This window comes from Cibotium barometz, chromosome 9, assembly GCF_041138505.1.
Source record: "Cibotium barometz isolate CiBa-2024 chromosome 9, ASM4113850v1, whole genome shotgun sequence".
Classification (NCBI taxonomy): Eukaryota; Viridiplantae; Streptophyta; class Polypodiopsida; order Cyatheales; family Cibotiaceae; genus Cibotium; species Cibotium barometz.
This window is the reverse complement of record NC_141054.1, coordinates 60,538,928-60,559,522: the sequence shown is the minus strand read 5'-3', so window position 1 is coordinate 60,559,522 and position 20,595 is coordinate 60,538,928. Positions and strand designations below refer to the sequence as shown.

At 42.9% G+C, this 20,595-nt stretch overlaps 1 protein-coding gene across 1 annotated transcript; it reads right to left on the bottom strand.

Moving 5' to 3' along the window:
- Window positions 1-17,455: 17,455 nt before the first annotated feature.
- Window positions 17,456-20,151, bottom strand: LOC147635787 (Peroxisomal membrane 22 kDa (Mpv17/PMP22) family protein). Its single transcript, XM_086803197.1, has 7 exons — window positions 19,308-20,151; window positions 19,059-19,199; window positions 18,755-18,868; window positions 18,479-18,652; window positions 18,279-18,394; window positions 17,829-17,943; window positions 17,456-17,725 (listed from the first exon to the last, which is right to left on the bottom strand). The coding sequence occupies exons 1-7, from the start codon at window positions 19,890-19,892 to the stop codon at window positions 17,717-17,719; spliced, it is 1,254 nt and encodes a 417-aa protein (XP_086659323.1). The 5' UTR covers window positions 19,893-20,151; the 3' UTR covers window positions 17,456-17,716.
- Between the last annotated feature and the right edge of the window lie 444 nt (window positions 20,152-20,595).

The following is a 20,595-nucleotide window of genomic DNA, read 5'->3' as shown; positions in this document are numbered from 1 at the left end:
GGATGCATGCTATGCAAGATGAGTATAACTCTATACTCAAGAATGACACTTGGTATTTGACAGATCTACCTCATGGCAAGAAGGCCATTGGTACAAAGTGGGTTTACAAGTTAAAACACAAAGCAGATGGTAGCATTGATCGCTACAAGGTTAGACTTGTCGCAAAGGGGTATGCCCAACAAAAGGGCATTGATTATGATGAGACCTTTGCACCCACATCTCATATAGGTGTCTCATTGCTTTGGCAGCACATCATGGGTGGAATGTACATCAGTTGGACATTAAGACTGCATTCTTGAATGGTGATTTACATGAGGAGGTGTATGTATCGCAGCCTCCTGGTTTTGATGTGAAAGGAGAAGAATCTAAAGTATGCAGGTGGAAAAAGGCTCTTTATGGCCTTAAGGAAGCTCCTAGAGCATGGTATGAGAAGATTCATGCATACTTGGTTACAAATGATTTTTGCAATAGTCCAACAGAGAGTACCCTCTATGTGAAGAGGAGTAAGGACACATTTTTGGGTTGTTCTATACGTTGATGACATGCTACTCACAAGACCCAATATAGATCAGATTTTAGCCTTTAAGGCTGATTTATAGTCATCGTTTAAGATGTCAGATTTGGTGCCCTTGTATTATTTTTTGGGGATTCAGTTTATGCAGCGCAATGATGACATTGTTATGCTGCAACCTAAATATATACATAAGCTATTGAAGAGGTTTAATCTTGAAGATTGTAAACCTGTGGCTACACCTATGGAGAGAGGTAGTCGACTTAGTCTTCAAGATGTAGGAGACTCTTTTGATGCTAGTTTGTATCAACAAGCTTTTGGATCCCTTCTTTATGTATGCAACACGAGGCCAGATATACAGTACGCGGTCGTACAATTGAGCAGATTTATGCATAGCCTAGGTACGAAGCATTGGTAGGCTGTCAAACAAGTTTTTCGCTATTTGCAGGGCACTCAGTATTTTGGATTATTTTATCCAAAAGGGGGTGCGTCACAGCTGCATGCTTTTAGTGATTTAGATTGGGCTGGATGTTATGACACACGAGTGTCCACTAGTGGGTTTTTCTTTCGCCTTGGTGATTCATGTATATCGTGGCTCAGCAAAAGAAGTAGCCTATAGTGGCCACTTCCAGCTGTGAAGCTGAGTACAGGGCAGGATTACAGCAACAGTTGAGTGTGTATGGCTCAGACGTCTTATGCTGATTAGGGTGTTGGACAGTCATCTAGCACTACCATTTTCACTGACAGCCAGAGTGTATTAGTAGTTGCGAGGAACCCAGTGTTTCATGCTCGCACTAAGCACATTGATGTGTAATATCACTATGCCACGGAAAGACTCTCTGTAATAGAGATCAGCTTGATCTATGTGCCTACACATGACAACATGGCAGATTTATTCATGAAGGCTCTTCCTCGTGAAAAGTTCGAAGCTTTTCGTAAAGCTTTGGGCTTACTGCCTTTTCAAGATTGATCGGCCATACCTTGTACATGTTCACATCATCACTCCAGGGGAGGATTTGTAGCATTATATGGTAGTGATGTGTGTAGGACTGCTGGGGCATTTTTTTCCTCACTACCTAGGAGGTTTTTTCCCCTGTGCGTGTGTACACCCGCTTATCTACTTATTTTGGAGTGTGTACTTATCTTTTGTATCTGGCACACATTTGTTCAGTTCTATTCTAGTGAGCTTGTGTGCTCTCAAGCTTCTCTATCTTGTGTGCTCTCAAGCTTCTCTATTCTAGTGAGTTTGTGTACTCTCAAGCTTCTCTATCTTGTGTGTGTGTATTGTTGAAACCCTAAACCTGATTCCAACATTGGGGAGACCCAAGTGAAGATGGAGGGTGGGAGGTGGTGATGGAGGGGGAGAGGGAATGGGAGGGGGTGTGGAGGATGGTGAGGGGAAAAAGGGTAGGGTTGCAATGGGGAAGAGGTGGGGGGTGTCGAGGTATGGTGATGGGTACCATAGTGGGGTTGGGGGGGTGGGGGTTGAGAGCTTGGACCGGGGTGGGATTGGTGATGTGGCGGGGGTGGAGGGTGGTGAGGAGGGAACTAGGGGGCGGGGGTGATCACTAGGGGGGTTGTGGGGCATGCCCCGCCATTGTTTGTCATCTTTGGAGCCACAGTTGGGGCTTTTGGAGTCGAAGAAGGGGCGGGCTTCTTTCACCTCATTGGGGGAGATGTCGAGGGAGTATGCCACACAAGAATCATTGGGGGAGATGTCGAGGGAGTATGCCGCACAAGAATCATTGAATTGTACAATTCCAATGGTGAAGATGACCTAGCTGGAGGTAGCAGCCGCCGCGATGCGGTAAAGGACAAGAAGCCCATAGGATGAATAGGGTGGGAGCTCCTAGGTGGAGAGATTTGTAGGCCGAGTAGATGGTTTCCCAACCCTGGTGCTTGAGGAGATGGAGGGCCACCTACGGATTTGGAGGTGGGGTAAGGATATGGGTAGAGGCCATGGGGAACAGAGGGGTTGATGGTGGCATCATCATCCGTGGGATGCCCATAGCATATAACATTGGCCTAGTTAATGAGGTTCGTGGGTGCAAGGAAAGTGAAAATAGGGAGACAAGTTCAGAGAAAGTGATTTGGGTTTGGAAAAAAAGGGTGATGAGAAGGGAGATAGAGTCGGAGGGAAGTTTGGTGAGTAGATAAGAGAGGGTGCAGGGGATATGGGGTCATTGAGGAAAATGTTGTGTTGCATGAGATTGAGGTGGAGGGTATGGTTTTGGATGTCAAGGAGTTGGTTGGGGTTTTGTAGGGGGGGTGAACTGCGACGACAACTCTGCGGGCTGAGTCCATTAGGGTGTCGATACCTATGCATCATGATGGTTTTGCCCACGTGGGATAGCTGGGTTGGATGCTTCCCATAATCCTCAAAGTGGTGTGGCCGATAGGTCTCCTCTTCTTCTGGGGGGTATGAGGTAGGACCTCATAGGAGGAATCTGATTGTGCGGGGGCTTACCATGAATTTGAGGATAAAAATATGGGAAGAGAGTGTGAGAACTCGGGAGGAAAAAATGAAAGAATTTGGCTAGAGTGAAGGGAGAAAAGTGAGTGAAATGAAGGTATAGACTTCCCAAGAAGGTAGGAGTGTGGCTTCGTGGAGGTACGGCCATGGCTTTTTGGAGTGAACGGCTGTGACTTTCTAGAGTGAACGCTGTGGTGGCTTCGGAGATTAAATGGACATGGAATTCAGAGATTGAAAGTGAACGACCTTGGATTCAGAGATTGAATGGCCTTGGATTCAGAGATTGAATGGCCTTGGATTCAGAGATTGAATGGCCTTGGATTCAGAGATTGAATGGCCGTGGATTCAGAGATTGAATGGCCTTGGATTCAAAGATTGAATGGCCTTGGATTCAGAGATTGAATGGCCTTGGATTCAGACGTTGAATGGCCATGGATTCAGAGAGTGAACGGTCGTGGCTTCAAAGATTGAACGGCCGTGGGTTTCATAGATTGAAAGTGAATGACTGGGGATTCAGAGAGTGAACAGTCGTGGCTTCGGAGATTGAACGGCCATGGAATTCAGAGATTGAAAGTGAACGGCCATGGAATTCAGAGATTGAAAGTGAACGGCCATGGATTCAACAAGTGAATGGCAGTGGTCTTTTTTTGGGCACCCTATAAAATAGGTTTTGTACCCCAAGGCTATAGAGTCAGCATCCCATTGCAGGTTTTCTATTGACTTCTTGCCCAATTTACGAGGGTGAGGAGAAGGTTTCAATTAGATTTTGGTGAGGTAAGGTACTCTTGTGGAAGCTTGGATGCTTCTATTGAGGGAGTGGTTGGGTAATGAGGGGTTGGAGACATGAATGGTTTAATGGGGGTGCCTCGAGGGAGTTAGATGATAAGGGCCGATGGAGTAGCCGAGGTTGAAGGTATATCACTGTTGGAAATAGTCGGCAGGCATTGTATGCCATGGCTTCCTCTTGAATCTTTGCTTTTCCTTTGTCCTGCACGCAGTAGTATTGGTGGGTGATAGAGACTACCTTGGGCCACCATTGGAATTTTTGCAGCACTGGGATCGTGGGAGTAGGGACTATGCATGTCAGCGCAGCGCGGTAACCAAATGTGCTGATTGGCCTCATAGAACGCAAAGGAGAGCTTTATGGACGCACTTGGTAGATTGTTATGGCATGTGGGTGGGGCATGTGGCTATGCCGGTTTCGCTACTTCGGAGATATTTGCTTGAGGGTCTCCCATACTCTGTGGGCTTATGGTTGGCTAGTAGATTGGAGGTCAACACGAGGCACGAGTGGTGGGTTGTGCTGGGGTTTGATGAGGAAGGTTGGACCTTTTAGGAATGCATAGAGTCGTAGCACCCTCATATTAACCTTGGGCTATAAGGGTATTCTTAGGCACCCAGCAGTGTGAGGAGTATTGGGTTGGGTGCAGCGGCACCAAATTTGTACCTACAGCTTGTTAGTTGTGTTAGTGGGGTTAGCACTGTTAGTAGCCTCTTTGTTGTGGGTTTGAGTTGCTGCTGCAGAGGTTGGTGTAGATGAGTCTTGTTGAGGAAATTGGGTATTTAGGAGGGGGAGAGGCCTCTTTTTGGGTGGTATGGTTTTATGCTAGTTGGGGATCATGGTGATAGGGGTCGTGTTGATATTCATGGATCAAGCTCCCTAACGATAATCAACTATCTAGTTAGATCCTAATCCTAATCTAATTACAACACTAATCTAAGGTGGATAAAAATAAACAATACTCATAGATGAGTGTGTGTTAATTAAGTTTAGACTCAAGTTCAGTTAGGTTACAAGATGGAAACTTGTACTCATAAAAAGACTTAAGATGTTGTGCTTGTATTCCATTGTTTGAAATGTCCTCCTTTTATATGAGGAGAGTACAACAAAGCTATGATAGCTCATGTGGGATAACTTGGCTAGGTGACTTGGCACTCTAGCATCACTCATTTCAACACCCCATTGATGCTAGATTGGGTACAATTTTTAGGCTTTCACTCTTCCTCTCTCTCCCTTATGCTAGGCTACTTTGGCCTTTATGCTACTTTGGCATTATAGCTACTTTGGCTATGAATTTCAGCTTGAGTGCATCATATGGCCTCAAAGGCTGATTACATCACACTTTTTGTAGAGACAAGAGGGGTGAAAAGTACAATGGTTCTTTCTCTAGAAGAGCATGTCTTCAGCTGGGATAGCTTTGGCCTTGATGTATTTTGCCTGCTTCTTTTTTGATAGCAATCTTCTTCTAGGTTTCCACAATAGTCACAAATAAGCTTTGGTTTATCTTTATTGTTGCGACATTCATTCTTGGTATGACCAAGTTTTTTCACAGTGATAGCATCTTGGAAGTTGAGATGTTGATTGATTTGTCCTTTGAAATCTCCCATCCTTTGTATACATCCTTTGTATACAGTGCTTTCTCACTTGAATGTGATTTGAATGATTCTTTATCTTTGAATTTGGATTCTTGTTCAAGAGTAGAGATGATTCTACATCTTGAAGTTTAGTGTTGGGCACATTTTTAAGTGTAGCAAACAATTGATTCATAAGGTTCTTTGTCAACATTTTTTAGCAATACAACAATAGATTCATCTTCCTCAATGGCTTTCTTTAATGCACTAAGTTGTTGTTTGATACCTTTAAATTTACTAATGTGTTGTGCCATGGTCTCGGTCTCCTTCTTGTTGAGCTTGTAAAACTACATGAGAAGGTTGATCTTTGAGCTCTTTGAGTCAGTGTCGAAAATCTTGTTGAGTTCCTGCCATGCCAACTTGGCATCCTTGTTGATGCTAGCAATGTGACTAATCACATCATCTCACCAAGATTTTGAGCGATGAGGCCCAATGCTTTGTTGTTTTGAAGTGGCTCAACCTCCACTTCTTCATCCTCAATAAGGTGCCAAAGCCCCTTACGCATAAGCAAGTACATGGTCTTGCTTTGCCATGTGAAAAAACCATCACCATTAAATCTTGAGACGACTTCTATATGCTCCATGATTGGAAGGGGGTCTTACCTTGAGCCTTGATTTTAGTGCTTAGGCAGTGTCTAACCCTTTTACAAGTGATTTGCAAACTATATGCTCGAGATAAACTCAATGCAGTGAAAGAATCACTTAATTTTGAGCAATACAAGTGGTTGAGATGAATTTTGATGCAACAAGGAGTTTCCCACAATGGAATAGCACACTAATTTTTTAATTTTACCTTTGATTAAGCTCAATTTTTGCTAATAACTGCTAATGATAGTGATTAAGTGTTAATCATTATGATTAATAGAGCTGAAAAGTGGAGAATGAAATTGGGCATGTGGAAGCAACCATTGAGAGGGCTTTTTGCTGCATGAGGGTGCTACCCTAGATGAGAGCAAGAGCCTTGTATAAAAGAAGTAGCTCAAGTCTTCAAAAAATGAGTGAAAATTGTGGGTTTTTGTCACTTGGTTTTCTGCTTGCCCCGGCCGGTACACTCCACCATTGGAGAAGTCCTTTGGTCAATTTGAAGCTTATATCATTGCCTATCTTGGGCTAGAAGGGCTTGGCCCAATTTTTTGTGTAGGCGGAGAAATGACGAAAAGACCAGTTGATAGATCTGCACCGTTTTTTGCTTGTAGAGGAGGAGATTTGCTAATTCCTCTTAGTTGTGTATTAGCCTAGGGTTGCTCAAGATTATCCTAAAAGATCTTGGCCAATGTTTGAGAGGACAATAAATGCTAAGGATTTGAAATTTGGGCCACAAAGAGGAAGAAAGGATAAGATGAGATTAGTAGCTAATTAAGTGATTAATAAAGAGATTATATTAATATGAGTTAAAGCTAAGCTGATGGGGAGATTAAACCAAGCTTTGATACCATGTTGATATTCATGGATCAAGCTCCCTAACGATAATCAACTATCTAATTAGATCCTAATCCTAATCTAATTACAACACTAATCTAAGGTGGATAAAAATGAACAATACTCATGGTGATGACTGTGTGTTAATTAAGTTTAAACTCAAGTTCAGTTAGGTTAAAAGATGGAAACTTGTAGTCATAAAAATACTTGAGATGTTGTGCTTGTATTCCATTGTTTGAAATGTCCTCCTTTTATATGAGGAGAGTACAACAAAGCTATGATAGCTCATGTGGGATAACACTTGGCACTCTAGTATCACTCATCTTAACAGGTCGGTGTGGAAGAGAGTGGTGAATTTGGGGAAGGTGATTGGGTGATTTGGGATCTTTATTTGTCATTAAGACCATAACTTACCCTGAGGCAAGTTGCAGTGTTGCTATTCTTGCATCCCAATCAATCTGACATTGGTTGTGTCCCATCCATCTGATCTAGAAGGATCTCTTCATGCATTGTTCTTGCAAACATAACATAAAACTTTCCTTCCAAGGGGTTATTTCCAATGTGATATAGAGTTGTAATCATACCTAAACATTGGACCAAGTGTGAAGCAACAATAGTGACCGTGGCAAGGGTGTTTAATGTTGGCCTCCTAAGGGAGTGCCATGTGTCATAGGACATTAGATTATGATTAGCTCTTGTGTGACAAGCGCTAATGTTTGTGTGAAAATGGTTAGGGTGGTCATTCCCAACCACAACCGCGTAGGTTTCACTTCCCAATCCTCTTCTTCAAGGTCCATGACTTGGGCCATGTTTGCTACGATGTGTTTGCCCCTAAGTTTTGCTTGCCGTTATTTGGCTTTATGCCATGCCAATTCTGTCATTTCTTAGTTTTTGAGGTGAATGGCCTTTAATGTATTTTGAGTGAGTGGGCCGTAGTAGCGTTTCAGTATGCTACCGTTGAAATATGCTACCATCTCGATGCCGTCGAGGGTTTCTATGTGCACTGTGCCTTGCGAGGTTATTTCAGTGAATGAGGAAAGGTCCCAATCCTTTGTATTTGAGTTTCTTTTTATGATTCTTAGTGTTGTAGAGGAGGACCATATCTCCCTTACCCATTTTCTTGTCTTTAAATTGGTCATCAAACGAATGTTTATGCCTTAGCTTTTCTACAATCATGCCATACATAGCTACTGTGAGGTGTGTTTCATCAAGCTTTTCAAGCACCAAAAGCTGCTGGTAGCTTAGGATATTTAGTGAGTTTTTCCTATACCGCTACTCTTAAGATCAGTACTAAGAATTCCATAGGCATGATAGCTTCAGTACCATAGGTCAAACTGAAGGGTGTCGCACTTGTGGCTACTTTGCACATGGTGCGATATGCCTAGAGTGCTGTTGGCAACTTTTGTTCCCAATCATTTTTGCTAGCCTCTACTATCTTGGTTAGGATAGCGCATAGAACTTTATTTGTACCTTTGGCTTGATCATTGGCTTAGGGGGTAGTAAGGAGAGGATTTACGGTGGGTGACCAAGAATTCTTATAACAAGAATTGTATAACTTCATTGATTAAGTGTGTGCCATTGTCACTCACTAGCTCAAGAGGGTACCCAAAACGAGTGATCACACACTCATAAAGGAATTTTGCCATGGATCTTGCATCAGCTTTGCGGGTGGCACTAGCTTCAATCCATTTCATGCAATAGTCTATGGCCACTATGATATATCGTGCACTTGAGTGTGTGTAGAGCTGCTGGACTAATGGGTCCTATAAAATCAATGCCCCACTTCTTAAATGGCTGTAAGGATACGACTAGGTTCAGGGGCATTCTATCCTTACTTTGTGGAATCGCCACTCGTTGGCATTCATCGCATCGTTTAATGTATTCCACGTCTCTAAATAAAGTGGGCCACCAAAGTCCTACTAGTAGGATTTTTGGAGCAGTGATGTATGTTGCAAAGTGTCCGCCTGAGATTCCTGAGTGGGCTCTCTAGAATAGAGCCATATTTGTTTTCTCATGATTCTATCTTTTCCTTGCCTGTAAAGTTGCCTTGCAATCAACTGATAGGGGCATCCTTTTTTATGAGGTGTCTTGCCCTGTCTTTGTCGAGATAACGGTTTGGTAGGTAGGCCATTAGCAACGAGTGTGCAATTTTCTCTCCCCATTATGGAATCAAGAATAGCTGAAACAAGGGGACATCTGGCAGGTCATCATCAACACCCTACCATTGGTGGCTCACCATTGGGGATGCACCACATGTGGTCAGCCAAGACATGTTCTGAGCCTTTTCGTAGTGACAGTAAAGTCAAATTCTAACAGAATCAGCAAGCCATTTGGTGATTCTGCTAGTGGTATAGCATTTATTTACGAGATAAAGGGGAGCTTGATGGTCCACAAAGAAAATGAACTTGGTTACCAAAATATAATGACAAAACTTTTTAATCGTGTAGACCATGGCTAACCCTTTTCTTTCTATGGTGGTATAGTTCCGTTCTACCTCATTTAGTTGGTGAGACTGACAAAGCTAATAGGGAAATCCCTATTGTGTTTGCCGGGTTAGGAAGTTAGACTTGCATGTTCGCATATTGAATGAATATGCACCTATAAAAAAAGAACATCTTAATGCACATGACAAGCAAGAAAGAAGACAACAGGGTCGGAGTAATGTGCATTGTATCTTGTTCTCCCTTCGATGGCAGTACCTGTTGTGATGTTGTTTTAGATGTATGTATGAAAAACTTAGATATTAAGCAAGCTTAAGTTATTTCATTTACCTTTTTGTTGTTCAAAATAAATGAGAAGCTTCCTGAAACATTGCCTATACTGTCTCCATGAGCACATTATGACATAATTGTGTAAGTGTGCAGCACTATATCTAAGCGATATAACACCTAACAACAATCCATCTTCGTAAACCTTAATATCAACCAATTCATTTTCATCACCAAAAGATTTTAGGTCTTGATCCATTGGGAACAACTGATTTTGAATAAGCCTGCTGCGTTTGTATAATAAGAAGAGAATATGAAATTATGAGTCGCAATCATATATTTGATTGTAATTGAGTTTGGTACCACTTCACAAATAGACTTTATTGTAGGTTTTTATGTCCCAACCATCATCCAGAAAGTCAAAATTATCTACAGTAGAATTGGCTTTGTAGCTGAGCATTGTTCTATAGACCTTCACATCATATTGTCGGAACTCGCTTATCGCACCATGGAAGGGAAAAGGGAAATTTTGTGTGATTTTTATCTCTACTGCACGCTTTTGAAAGTCACCTCCCACGGTGCGATAAGGAAGTTTGTTCTCTGTCCGAACATGCTTATCACACCGTGGTGGATGGGAATTTTTTTTGTGATTTCTATCTTTACTACAATGCACCCTTTTGATCAATGTCCACATATGACAATCCTCTTCTTTAATGATTTTAGTATTGTTGATGATGGCTTGTACAAAACAAACAGTCAGAAAAGTTCCTTTAATTCCCCCGGTGTCGAACAACCCACAAGAAAGATCATGACAGTCCAGCGGGGTCAGGTATAGGTTTGATAAAATTATTACTCCCTTGCCATTTAGAGATAGAAAGGCAGCTGAGATCTTGGGCAACCCTATCATCACCTAGTACTTTTTTGCACACAAACATGGTAGATGTTTGTGAGAAGGTAAATTGATTGAACATCTTAGCAAAAAGATGTATTAGGCATGCCCAACTAAGACCCACAGATTGAGAGGGATTTGCAAACTTTAAAGACCCTTGTATATCACAAAGCATCTTTGATTTCATGACCATTACAGTCCAAGCATCTGGGATTGGCCATTCAATAGAAGAGAGGGGGGGAGATGTTATCATCTGTAACTTACCAAAACCACCATCATGCCTTGGAACCACATCGGAGTGCCGGTAAAAGAAAACTTTTTCTTTGAGAAGTTCTGCACTATTTCTACAATAAAACATTGCTTCACCCGATATCTCCATGTAATGCTTGAAAATGTTCCAGTAAGACTGTGTAACGGCTGCTCCTCTATCAAGTTTGAGGGGAAAATGTCTACAAATAAGAAATAAGATGACTTAGAAAGAAAGAAACTTCTGGCAGTCATGAAATCATATGCTCCTTTCAAACTCATGATACTTACAGTTGTGTGGAAACTTAGTTTGTTGGCGAAGATGGATATCTCGTGTTGTGTAAACATGTTGTATCATGGCCACTAGTTCTCCATTGCTCGCCTTTTTGAAACCCTGTAAACGACCTTTCCAATGAAACTCCATCACATCTCGCCATCGAACTCGATGGGGATCAATTGCAGTAGGCTGTAGATAAACCCAAGAACCCTTGCGAAATGTCTCTCCCACCTAAGCACCATCGTCGTCCTTCCTATTGTGCAGCGATATCTCCTCAATCTCATCTTTTGGTCTTCTTGGGTGCGGCCATATCAACCTGAAGCTAAAAATGAAGCTTGTTGTGTGAAAGGTTAGGATTGGGTGAATGTTCTAGAATGAGATCTGTAGACTAGGGTTTTGGAGGAGCCTTGGAGAATGAAGAGATGAAAGAAGGGAGGAGATTAACGAGAGCTAAGTGGACTTCTCTCACATCCCGTGGCACTTAGTGTCTGTTGAGATTCAAGCTCGATGTCAAAGTGTGCCAGCTGCACTATGTGCTGGCATGTTAGGTAGCAACATGTGTGAGACATAAATGACCACGTCCAGCTGGTCATAGTGTGTGGACATTAGCTAGGGTTAGTAGTGTGTGGACACAACTTATAGTGTGTCTTGTGTATTATGGATTATGGCTTTATGCATCGTGTGAGAAGGGAGATGGCTTCCCTCTTCTATTAGGGTTTGCTCCTATGTGTGTGTCTCCTCTCCCTCTACCTATTTTTCATCATGGTATCAGAGCCTGGTGCTCTCTATTAGGGTGTATGAGTGAGTGAGAGAAGAGGGAGAAGAAGCTGTGAAGCTTGCCATTGATGCTGTGAAGCTTGGAGGACACCGATTTCTATCAGATCTGAGAGCTTGGCCTACCGGGTAAGGTCTACTAAACACCCTTGAGCGGATTGCAGGTGATTCAAGCACAAACAAAGCAAATTAGGGTTGCCCAAATCAAAAGAAAATTTTGGTTTTTTCCAAGTTTTCCATTGGAACTTGGAAGCGGTGATGTATGGTAAAAATAGATGCAAATCTGGCAAAGAAACATGTATATGACAAGGATGAATGTATTGGCAACTCATGTGCAAGCCCTACACTGAATTTGGAGCAAATATGATGCATTTGAATGATTAAAAATTACTATTTTTGAAGCTCTCACAAAACAGAGAAAAGAATCACTTGGTGGATGAGATTAGAGCAAGTTTTTGGCAAAAATCAGACAATTGGTAGGTCACACACATGCCTTGGAGTGTTAGGCATCTACACATGCCATCAATTGGACAATAAAATCAACCCAAATCCTCTCTACAGCAGGCGCTGCAGCTTCTACAGAGAAACAGAGTAGTTTTTTCACATATTTGCTAAGTGGAGGCCACAAATCAAGGGTAGTGTTTGATAAATTCCACAATTAACTTAGCAATTGGTTGGTACATACAATTGAGAAGGAGGCTACATGATTGGTTGGAGCAATTATGATCTATGGAGCTGGAAATGAGCTGATTAAATAGGCTATCTATTGTCATTAGTGAAACAGAGTGTGATTAATCGACTAATTACTCTCTCATCTTAAACAATTGGTCTAATTCCTTTTACATGGAAATGAGCTGATTAAACAACCTGTCTACTGTCATTAGTGAAACAGAGTGTAATTAATCGACTAATTACTCTCTCATCTTAAACAATTGGTCTAATTCCTTTTACATGGAGTTAGTGGACATCATTGCTAAGCTAATGAATGCCTGGTCTCTCAATTTGGACAAGCATTGAAGAAATTAGAGCAAATTTACTACTGGTTTTACTCGTTTTTCTGGTTTTTCTCAAAACAGAGAAGGGGGTTTAATAAAATTGGTATGTACACATCTTGGTTGGTGTTGATATGCAAGATTGAGCTTGTTTAGGTGTCAATGCAAGTTATCCACACTTGATTGAACCACTACATTGCAATTTGGAGCCTTGGAAAGCGCGCCAAAACAGGGTACCTTGGACTGCGCATGCCGGTTCATTTTGGATGCACTCAGTTTGATTTTCTACATCAAAAGTGAAGTTTGTTGAGTACTTTGGAGTATCTCGAACACTTATTAGAGTGTGGCTGAGCTGAGGAAGGCTCGTTTACATATTTGGACATGTGCGGAAGGTGCATTTGCATTGAACAAATATATCAGATAATCCAGTACAAATTGTGGGTGAAACGCTGGATAGGAAGAACTTCCAGGCATGGAAGTACAGGATCAAAAGTTTTCTGAAGGCAAAAGGTTTTTGGAATCTTATTACAAGTGCGGAGCCAGAGTCGGAACTCTACCTCGATAACCTACACAGCAGCATGTTATAGCTCATAAGCAATGGTCAGAAAGAGCATACAAAGTTTTGCATTATCTGACTATATGTATTTCAGATGCTATACTCATCCATATACATGATGCTGAGAATCCCAAGGATGCATGGGATACATTGGTAAAGCTGTTTGATACAGACACTAGTGCTCACAAGTCTCAGTTACGACAACAGATTCATAATGTGAAACGGAATAGAAGGAGCATCCATGATTATGTACAAGAGATAAAGCAGTATGCAGATGCATTGGCAACAATCAATGCCCCCATGCCTGATGATGATTTGGTAGATATTACCTTGCGTGGGCTTACAAGAGGAGTGTGGAAGCGCTCTTGGGGGAAGTGGGTGTCGGAGATTAGGGTCGGGAGTAACCCTACTTCAGGTGCTGCTTCTAGTAGGGCTCGCATCTGGCTCGGCTCCTACTTCACAGCTGAGGCGGCGGTGCAAGCAGTAGTACTATATGTCCATGGTCAGGCTGCTTGAGACATGAGAGTGTGAGCACTGGGAGTAGTACTGTGGATAAACGGAAAAAAAAAGTCAGGAGAAGAAATCGTCAAAATTTGTGCGTAGAACTTTTCTTCATCCCACGTAATGAATTTTTTTCTAGCCTTGGTTGTGTTGATCAATGTGTGCAGTAAATAGGCAAGGGCAATGAAGGAAAGTGTGCCACCACTAATGGATGCAATTGGAGTTGGCCACATGTGTTATGGCTGCCCATATTTGTGCCCACGAAGAGAAAATCGTAATAGGCAAGATTCCTACGAATTAGTTTTTCCTTCTTCAGCTTTAGTTAAGTGAACCTTCATTTCTGAAAAGTCGGTGGCCACATGATTCACCTCATCCAATCTGATAAGAAGGTGAAGCACAAGCTCACCTACTACCACACCTAGGAGTGCTGCTAGATTACCGAGAAACCAGAAGTTGGGGATGTGACATACTAGGATAATGTACATACAATGGACAACGTGACATACCAGGATAATGTACATACTAGGATAATGTACATACGATGGACAAAACGACTTGATGGAGTAGTTGATAATTGAAGCTTGCTAGCACATGTGGTTCTATTTTTTCTAGATTTTTTTTTTGGGGTTTCTTGCATTTTCTAAGGAATCTTAGGCACACACATATAAAGTTACCATCTATGGATGAAGTTGCCTTTTATGGATGGATTTGGACATAAAAGTGCCTTTTTATGGACCTTAATATTGGATGTGGTGAACCCGAGCACACAGGTTATGAGTCGTCAAGTTCAGAGAGTCTGGATGAGGAACTTGGAATACCAATTTTACGCACACCTGGTGCAAGGCAGGATAGATATGTGCCTCCACATGCTAGAGTGACAGGAATTCAGAGTGATCCGCATGCATTGCGGAGATCCCAAAGGGTCAGGTATCCAGTTGACAGGTTGACATATCGTGATTTTGCTATGCATTACGCATATATGACCTCTTTGGTGAAGCATGTGGAACCTACATGCCATACAGAAGCTATTGGAAAGCATGTATGGGAGAAGGCAATGGATGTTGAGATGGACGCATTGGTTCATAATGAAACATGGGATTTGGTTACATTACCACAAGACAAAAATGTTATTGGTTGCAAATGGGTTTACAAGGGGAAATGCAAGTCAGATGGTTCCATTGAACGCCATAAAGCGAGATTGGTAGCTAAGGGTTATGCACAAACCCAAGGCTTGGACTATGATGAAACATTTCTAAATGGTGATCTACAAGAAGAAGTGTATATGGCACAGCTAGAAGGATATGTACACCCAAAGTATCCCACTCATGTATGCAGATTAAAGAAAGCATTATATGGTCTGAAGCAAGCACCTCGTGCTTGGAGTGATAAGATGAGCCGATATCTTATCTCCCTTGGATTTCAGGTTTCTACATCAGATTCTTCACTCTATGTGAAAAAACACATCATGGGATTGTCTTACTTGTCATCTATGTGGATGACTTGATTGTCACAGGAGATCGTGCTACAGATGTTATGCATGTCAACAAGAAGACATTGAGTGGGCAGTCTGACATGAAAGACTTGGGTGAATTAAGATATTTTCTTGGAATTGAAGTGATCAAAGACCATGCAGGTACATGGTTAGTGTAACGCCAATATGCATTGGATATGTTGGCAAAATATGGGATGACAGGGTGTAAGCCAATGAGTACACCTTTGGAGCAGAATGTCAAGTTGCGGACTGATTTTGGTGAAGAGTTGGATGATCCATCTATGTATAGAAAGATGGTTGGTAGTCTCATTTACATGACTATTACATGCCCGGATCTGATATTGTGGGGCTAGTAAGCCAATTTATGCAGAGCCCCAAAAAACCTCATTTGGATGCAGTGGGACGCATTATGCGATATGTAAAGACCACTGCACATTATGGTCTTCTTTATGAGCATGGTAAAGGCTTGGATATACATGGCTACACAGATACAGATTGGGCAGGTAGCTCGTATAACAGGAGGTCTACTAGTGGTTATGCCTTTACACTTGAAAGTGCCGTGGTAAGTTGGAGTAGCAAAAAGCAACCTACTGTTGCTTTATCTAGTACAAAGGCTGAATACAGGGGTGCATCCATTGCTACATGTGAAGGAATATGGTTAAAGAATCTCATGGCTTATTTGGGTGAGCCTATTTTGATGGCAAGGTTGTCATTCATTGTTGTGACAACATGAGCAGCATTATACACATACAGTTGGCTCCAAGAGTCCAATTTTTCATGCGCGGACCAAACACATAGAGGTCCATTATCACTTTGTCAGAGAGAAAGTGCTGGATGGTACAGTGGATTTACAGTATGTGAAGACTGAAGAGCAGGTGGCAGACATCTTTACAAAGCCACTTAGCAGGGAGAAGTTTGAGTATTTCCGTACTATGTTGGGAGTACATGGGATAAGCTTGAGGGGGAGTGTTGAGAGCTTTGATAGCCCAAGCTCATCTACATCTTCATCTATGGCAGTACATCATGAGGTTGAGAGGGACTGTTGAGATTCAAGCTCGATGTCAGAGTGTGCCAGCTGCACTATGTGCTGGCATGTTAGGTAGCAGCATGTGTGAGACATAAATGACCACGTCCAGCTGGTCATAGTGTGTGGACATTAGCTAGGGTTAGTAGTGTGTGGACACAACTTATAATGTGTCTTGTGTATTATGGATTATGACTTTATGCATTGTGTGAGAAGGGAGATGGCTTCCCTCTTTTATTAGGGCTCGCGAAATACATTAGGGTTTGCTCCTGTGTGTGTGTCTCCTCTCCCTCTACCTGTTTTTCATCAGTGTCCTCCCAATGGGTGGGGGGTAGGCACACCTCTCTTTGGGTGAGGAGGTAGGCACACCTTTCTTTCGTTTCAAGAATATATGGGGACAATACATCATTGATTGGGTAGCATGTTTTGTTTTTAACCATTAATAACTAAGGTCACTTTATCCTTGCTGTTAATCGATGCATGGTAAATACACACATATGAATTGATCCAAGAGTGGACTTGGTAAATACACACACACATATGAATTGATCTAAGAGTGGACTTTTTCGCAAGGAAACATGTGCAGGAGAAAAACTGAAAATAGTAAAACACGACTATTGGCCTTGGTGTCGTTTTCGATTCTTTTAGACATGTTCTACGTTTCGCCAACCAACACGGTTCCCTACAAGACTGTAGCTCAACACATGTCCTAAGGCACTTTTCTCCCTCCCTAGTGTTAACAATCCTTATCCTTTCGCCTCCCTCTTCATCAGGAGGGCAGCTTCTCCCCTCTAAAGAAGGATCCCTCATTTCATCATCTTCCCCATAAAGCCTGCCATTTTATCGTCTTTCCCTTAAAGCAAGGATTAGTGCAAATGGAATGTTCCTTCAAAATTTTGGCCATATTTTTTGAAGCCATTTGGAAATGGTTTTATGCCTTCCTTCCGGTATGGTCTTTACAATTATTATCTTCTAAACATAACCACTGTTCTCGGTGCTGTTTGGGAGGTGGTTTTTTTTTCTTTTTGGAATTTGACACAGAAAGGGAATACCACAAGTGGGAGTAGATGTTACCCCTTGCAGGCTCCTCCTTATCCTTACCGATTTTGTATAAAGTTATAAGCTCTGCGCCATACACGAACTTTTCACGGGAATTCTGTGGTTGCAAATACACACAACAAATGTGGATGAATACAGCGTTTGTCGTTCCTCATTCGAAATGTATGTACAACCGGGTTTTGTTACATACGCTACTAGAAATAGGTAATTGTACATAATAGGGCCTTGCTGACAAAAGGAAATGGCTGAGAAAGCTTGCAGTGATCTCTCTGAGAAGAAGACTTTGCACGGAGAGCATGCATGCGGCCAGATAGATTCCGAGACGGTAATGGCTACAACACTAATACACACTCCGAGGAAGAAAGATAGGGCACGCCTCTTTGATCATTGCTCCTGAAATAAATAAATAAATTTTAAATAAAGCCAGCATCCTATTGCACTAGTAGAGCACCGACACGACATCAATGCTGTGATCGGGAAGAAGCGAGGCCCTTACCAGATGCAGGTGGTTCTCATCCTTTTGTGCAGCTTGTCCCAGTGACGCCTCCAGAGAGGTTGCAGGGTCGTTTGGTCCTTCGAGAATCCTGGCTTCAGCTTTCTCATTTGAATACCTGTTATAACAATGGTACTTGCACAGATGAGAAACTCCCGCATTCGTGTGAGGACAAAACTCAATCCATCCATACCTTGTATCTCATAGCCTATAGGCAGGCACACGCACGCATGGGCACATTCTCAAGCATGTATAACCTTCCATGCAACACCCACATACTACACAGACTTTCCAGACCCAAGCGTATGCATAACCGCACGCAAATATACATTTACAAACGATGCCCACATTCTACATACATTCTTGCAAGCCAGTGCGCACACATGTATCCTTGCATGCACACATTTACCTGTGAGTTTTAAAAAACAAGAAAGACACTAATTTGTTCCTCACATGGAAAGGATGGTGACCCAGACCAGCTCCACACAGTCTACCCACAGCAATCTCTGTTCCACCGGGATAACCCCGTAGGTAATAACGTGTGCGAAGGGCCATAGCTTCCATCCAGCCTGCAACATTTACAGAAAAACTTTTACTACATCCTTGCATTCAAGGGACACATGTGAGTAAAAAGGCACAGATTAGTTGTGTACCGAAAGCATGGGCCAGAAGGTTGCTCTCAACTCAGAGGCTATGCTCACTGGTGATTCAAACCGAAGGAGGCCCAGTGTCACAAAGTAAATACTGTTCCAGATGCCTGACCAGATGGTTTGGTCGAATGCGACCTTGATGGGTACCCCCCACCAATCTTTAAAGGGGAATAGGGCCTGCAGCAATCATAAGCAAAGCTAATAAACAAACACTTACAATGCTAATTGACGAAAAGCCAACGTTACATTGCATCAAATGGGGATCAACAGGGTGATAACCTCGCAGAGGTGGTAATAGAAATGGGAGAGAGACCCATGCAAGCAGAAGCCCACAAGCCCGGATCTAATCATACGCTTCCTGTTGATGTCTAAGATGGGTTTCCCTTCATAGCACTGCGGGAGAGCACAAACGGGTTAACTGTGTCGTCCCAGCTCTTTCACACAACGAGTGAAAGCCTAATCATGTCAATAAAGCTATTGAGAGGCCCAATTGATAATTGTAGGGCTAATTTTGCAACAAAACTTTTAACCACAACCCAATTGAGAAATTGAAGGGCAGATTGAAACAATTGACCAATTGCACCTGAGCAATCCAGTCTCCAATGGAGTATACGATGCCACTAATCATCATCTTGGCCAGAATTGGGTTATGCTTCAAGGCATCTTCGTAAGCACTCCAGTTGTGGAGAGGTGCGTATCTAAGAATCTCGATAACAGTCCAGCCCTGCAGAAAAAAAGAAGAAGTTGTCCCTTAAATTGGGCAAAACACTACAGGGAGGTGACGGATTCCGGCAGAGCATGAGAGATTCCGACAGGCAAATTTGCAACTCACATGCCAGTAATCGTGGTCCACCGTCAGGATCTTGGTGATGGCAAATGCCCCCGCCGCTCCCACAATCAGCGCGTTGATGGCTCTGTCAACGAGCTGCTGCTCTACCGACGTCGCCATCAACACCTGGGCGTGGGCGTCGTTCGCAGCACCGCCTGCCATTCCGCCGGAGGCTGCAGCCGTGCTCAAATCAAAGGTGAACGGCGGATCCGGCGAGAAACCGCCAGGATTCGGGCCTAAGGGCGACTGCCCTTCGGTACTCTCCAGCCCCACCAACATGCAATCTCCTTGCTGCTGATCGACAGGATCATTGCTCGTCACCGGAAGAATGTCGAGTTCGTCTGGCATGAGGGTCGCCCTGACGACAACGGCCGCGTTTCTGTTCTCGGAGGACCTCCGTCTGCGTTGCTTTAATGCGGGAGAGACCTTCAAGGGCTCTGCTGATGAGAAATTGATACGCTTTCTGGCAAGAAGGGGGAGGCCGAGGCCAGCGGCTGTGGTAGCACGAGACTGGGTGATTGATGAGGTGGAGAAGCCATGATTGGAAGCAATGATAGATCTAGAGGGAGCACTAGCTACTGATTCCATCAGACAAATTGCGAGATGAATACTGAGAGAGAAACACACACACACACACACACACAGAGACAGAGAGAGAGAGAGAGAGAGAGAGAGAGAGCGAGGGCACCACACTGCACAGTGAGCACTGCCAGATCAGTTTTATACAAACACACACACACACACACACACACACACACACAGAGACAGAGAGAGAGAGAGAGAGAGAGAGAGAGAGAGAGCGAGGGCACCACACTGCACAGTGAGCACTACCAGATCAGTTTTATACAAAGATAAATTGATTAAGGACCCAGGTTTCTGGAGAAGCCGAACCACAACCCGTCCTTCGGACCCCACAAACCCGCTGTCGAGCGCTCTTCTCGCTTCACCCTTCTATGGTCTTGCAGCTCGCCACGTAATGCCACGTTGCATTAGTCAACCTAATCGTCCGCCACGTATACATAGGACTGCCACGTCAGATACGTATCTGCATATAGACCACAAAACTTATTATGGCAGCCATGTCATATCTCCCCCAGTCCGGACCCCATCATCCATAACAACGTAGATAGATCATCCATCATACATGAGCATTGACCTCGATGTAACCGGTTTCATCATGGATACACAATTAAGAAAGTTTTTTTTCCAACCAATCAAAATAACATCTCAATAAATCAACCAAGTTTTTATTACGCAAATGTATACTAAATGTTGGCTTTATAACTAAAAT

Bases quoted from the DNA above. Each gene is read 5' to 3' on its own strand.
- LOC147635787 (XM_086803197.1), bottom strand. From the start codon at position 19,892: ATGGAATCAGTAGCTAGTGCTCCCTCTAGATCTATCATTGCTTCCAAT. The intron at 18,653-18,754 runs GTTATCACCCTG...TGATTGCTGCAG, and splicing joins TCTATTACCACCTCTGCGAG to GCCCTATTCCCCTTTAAAGA. The intron at 17,944-18,278 runs GTGAGGAACAAA...TTGTTATAACAG, and splicing joins TGGGTCACCATCCTTTCCAT to GTATTCAAATGAGAAAGCTG.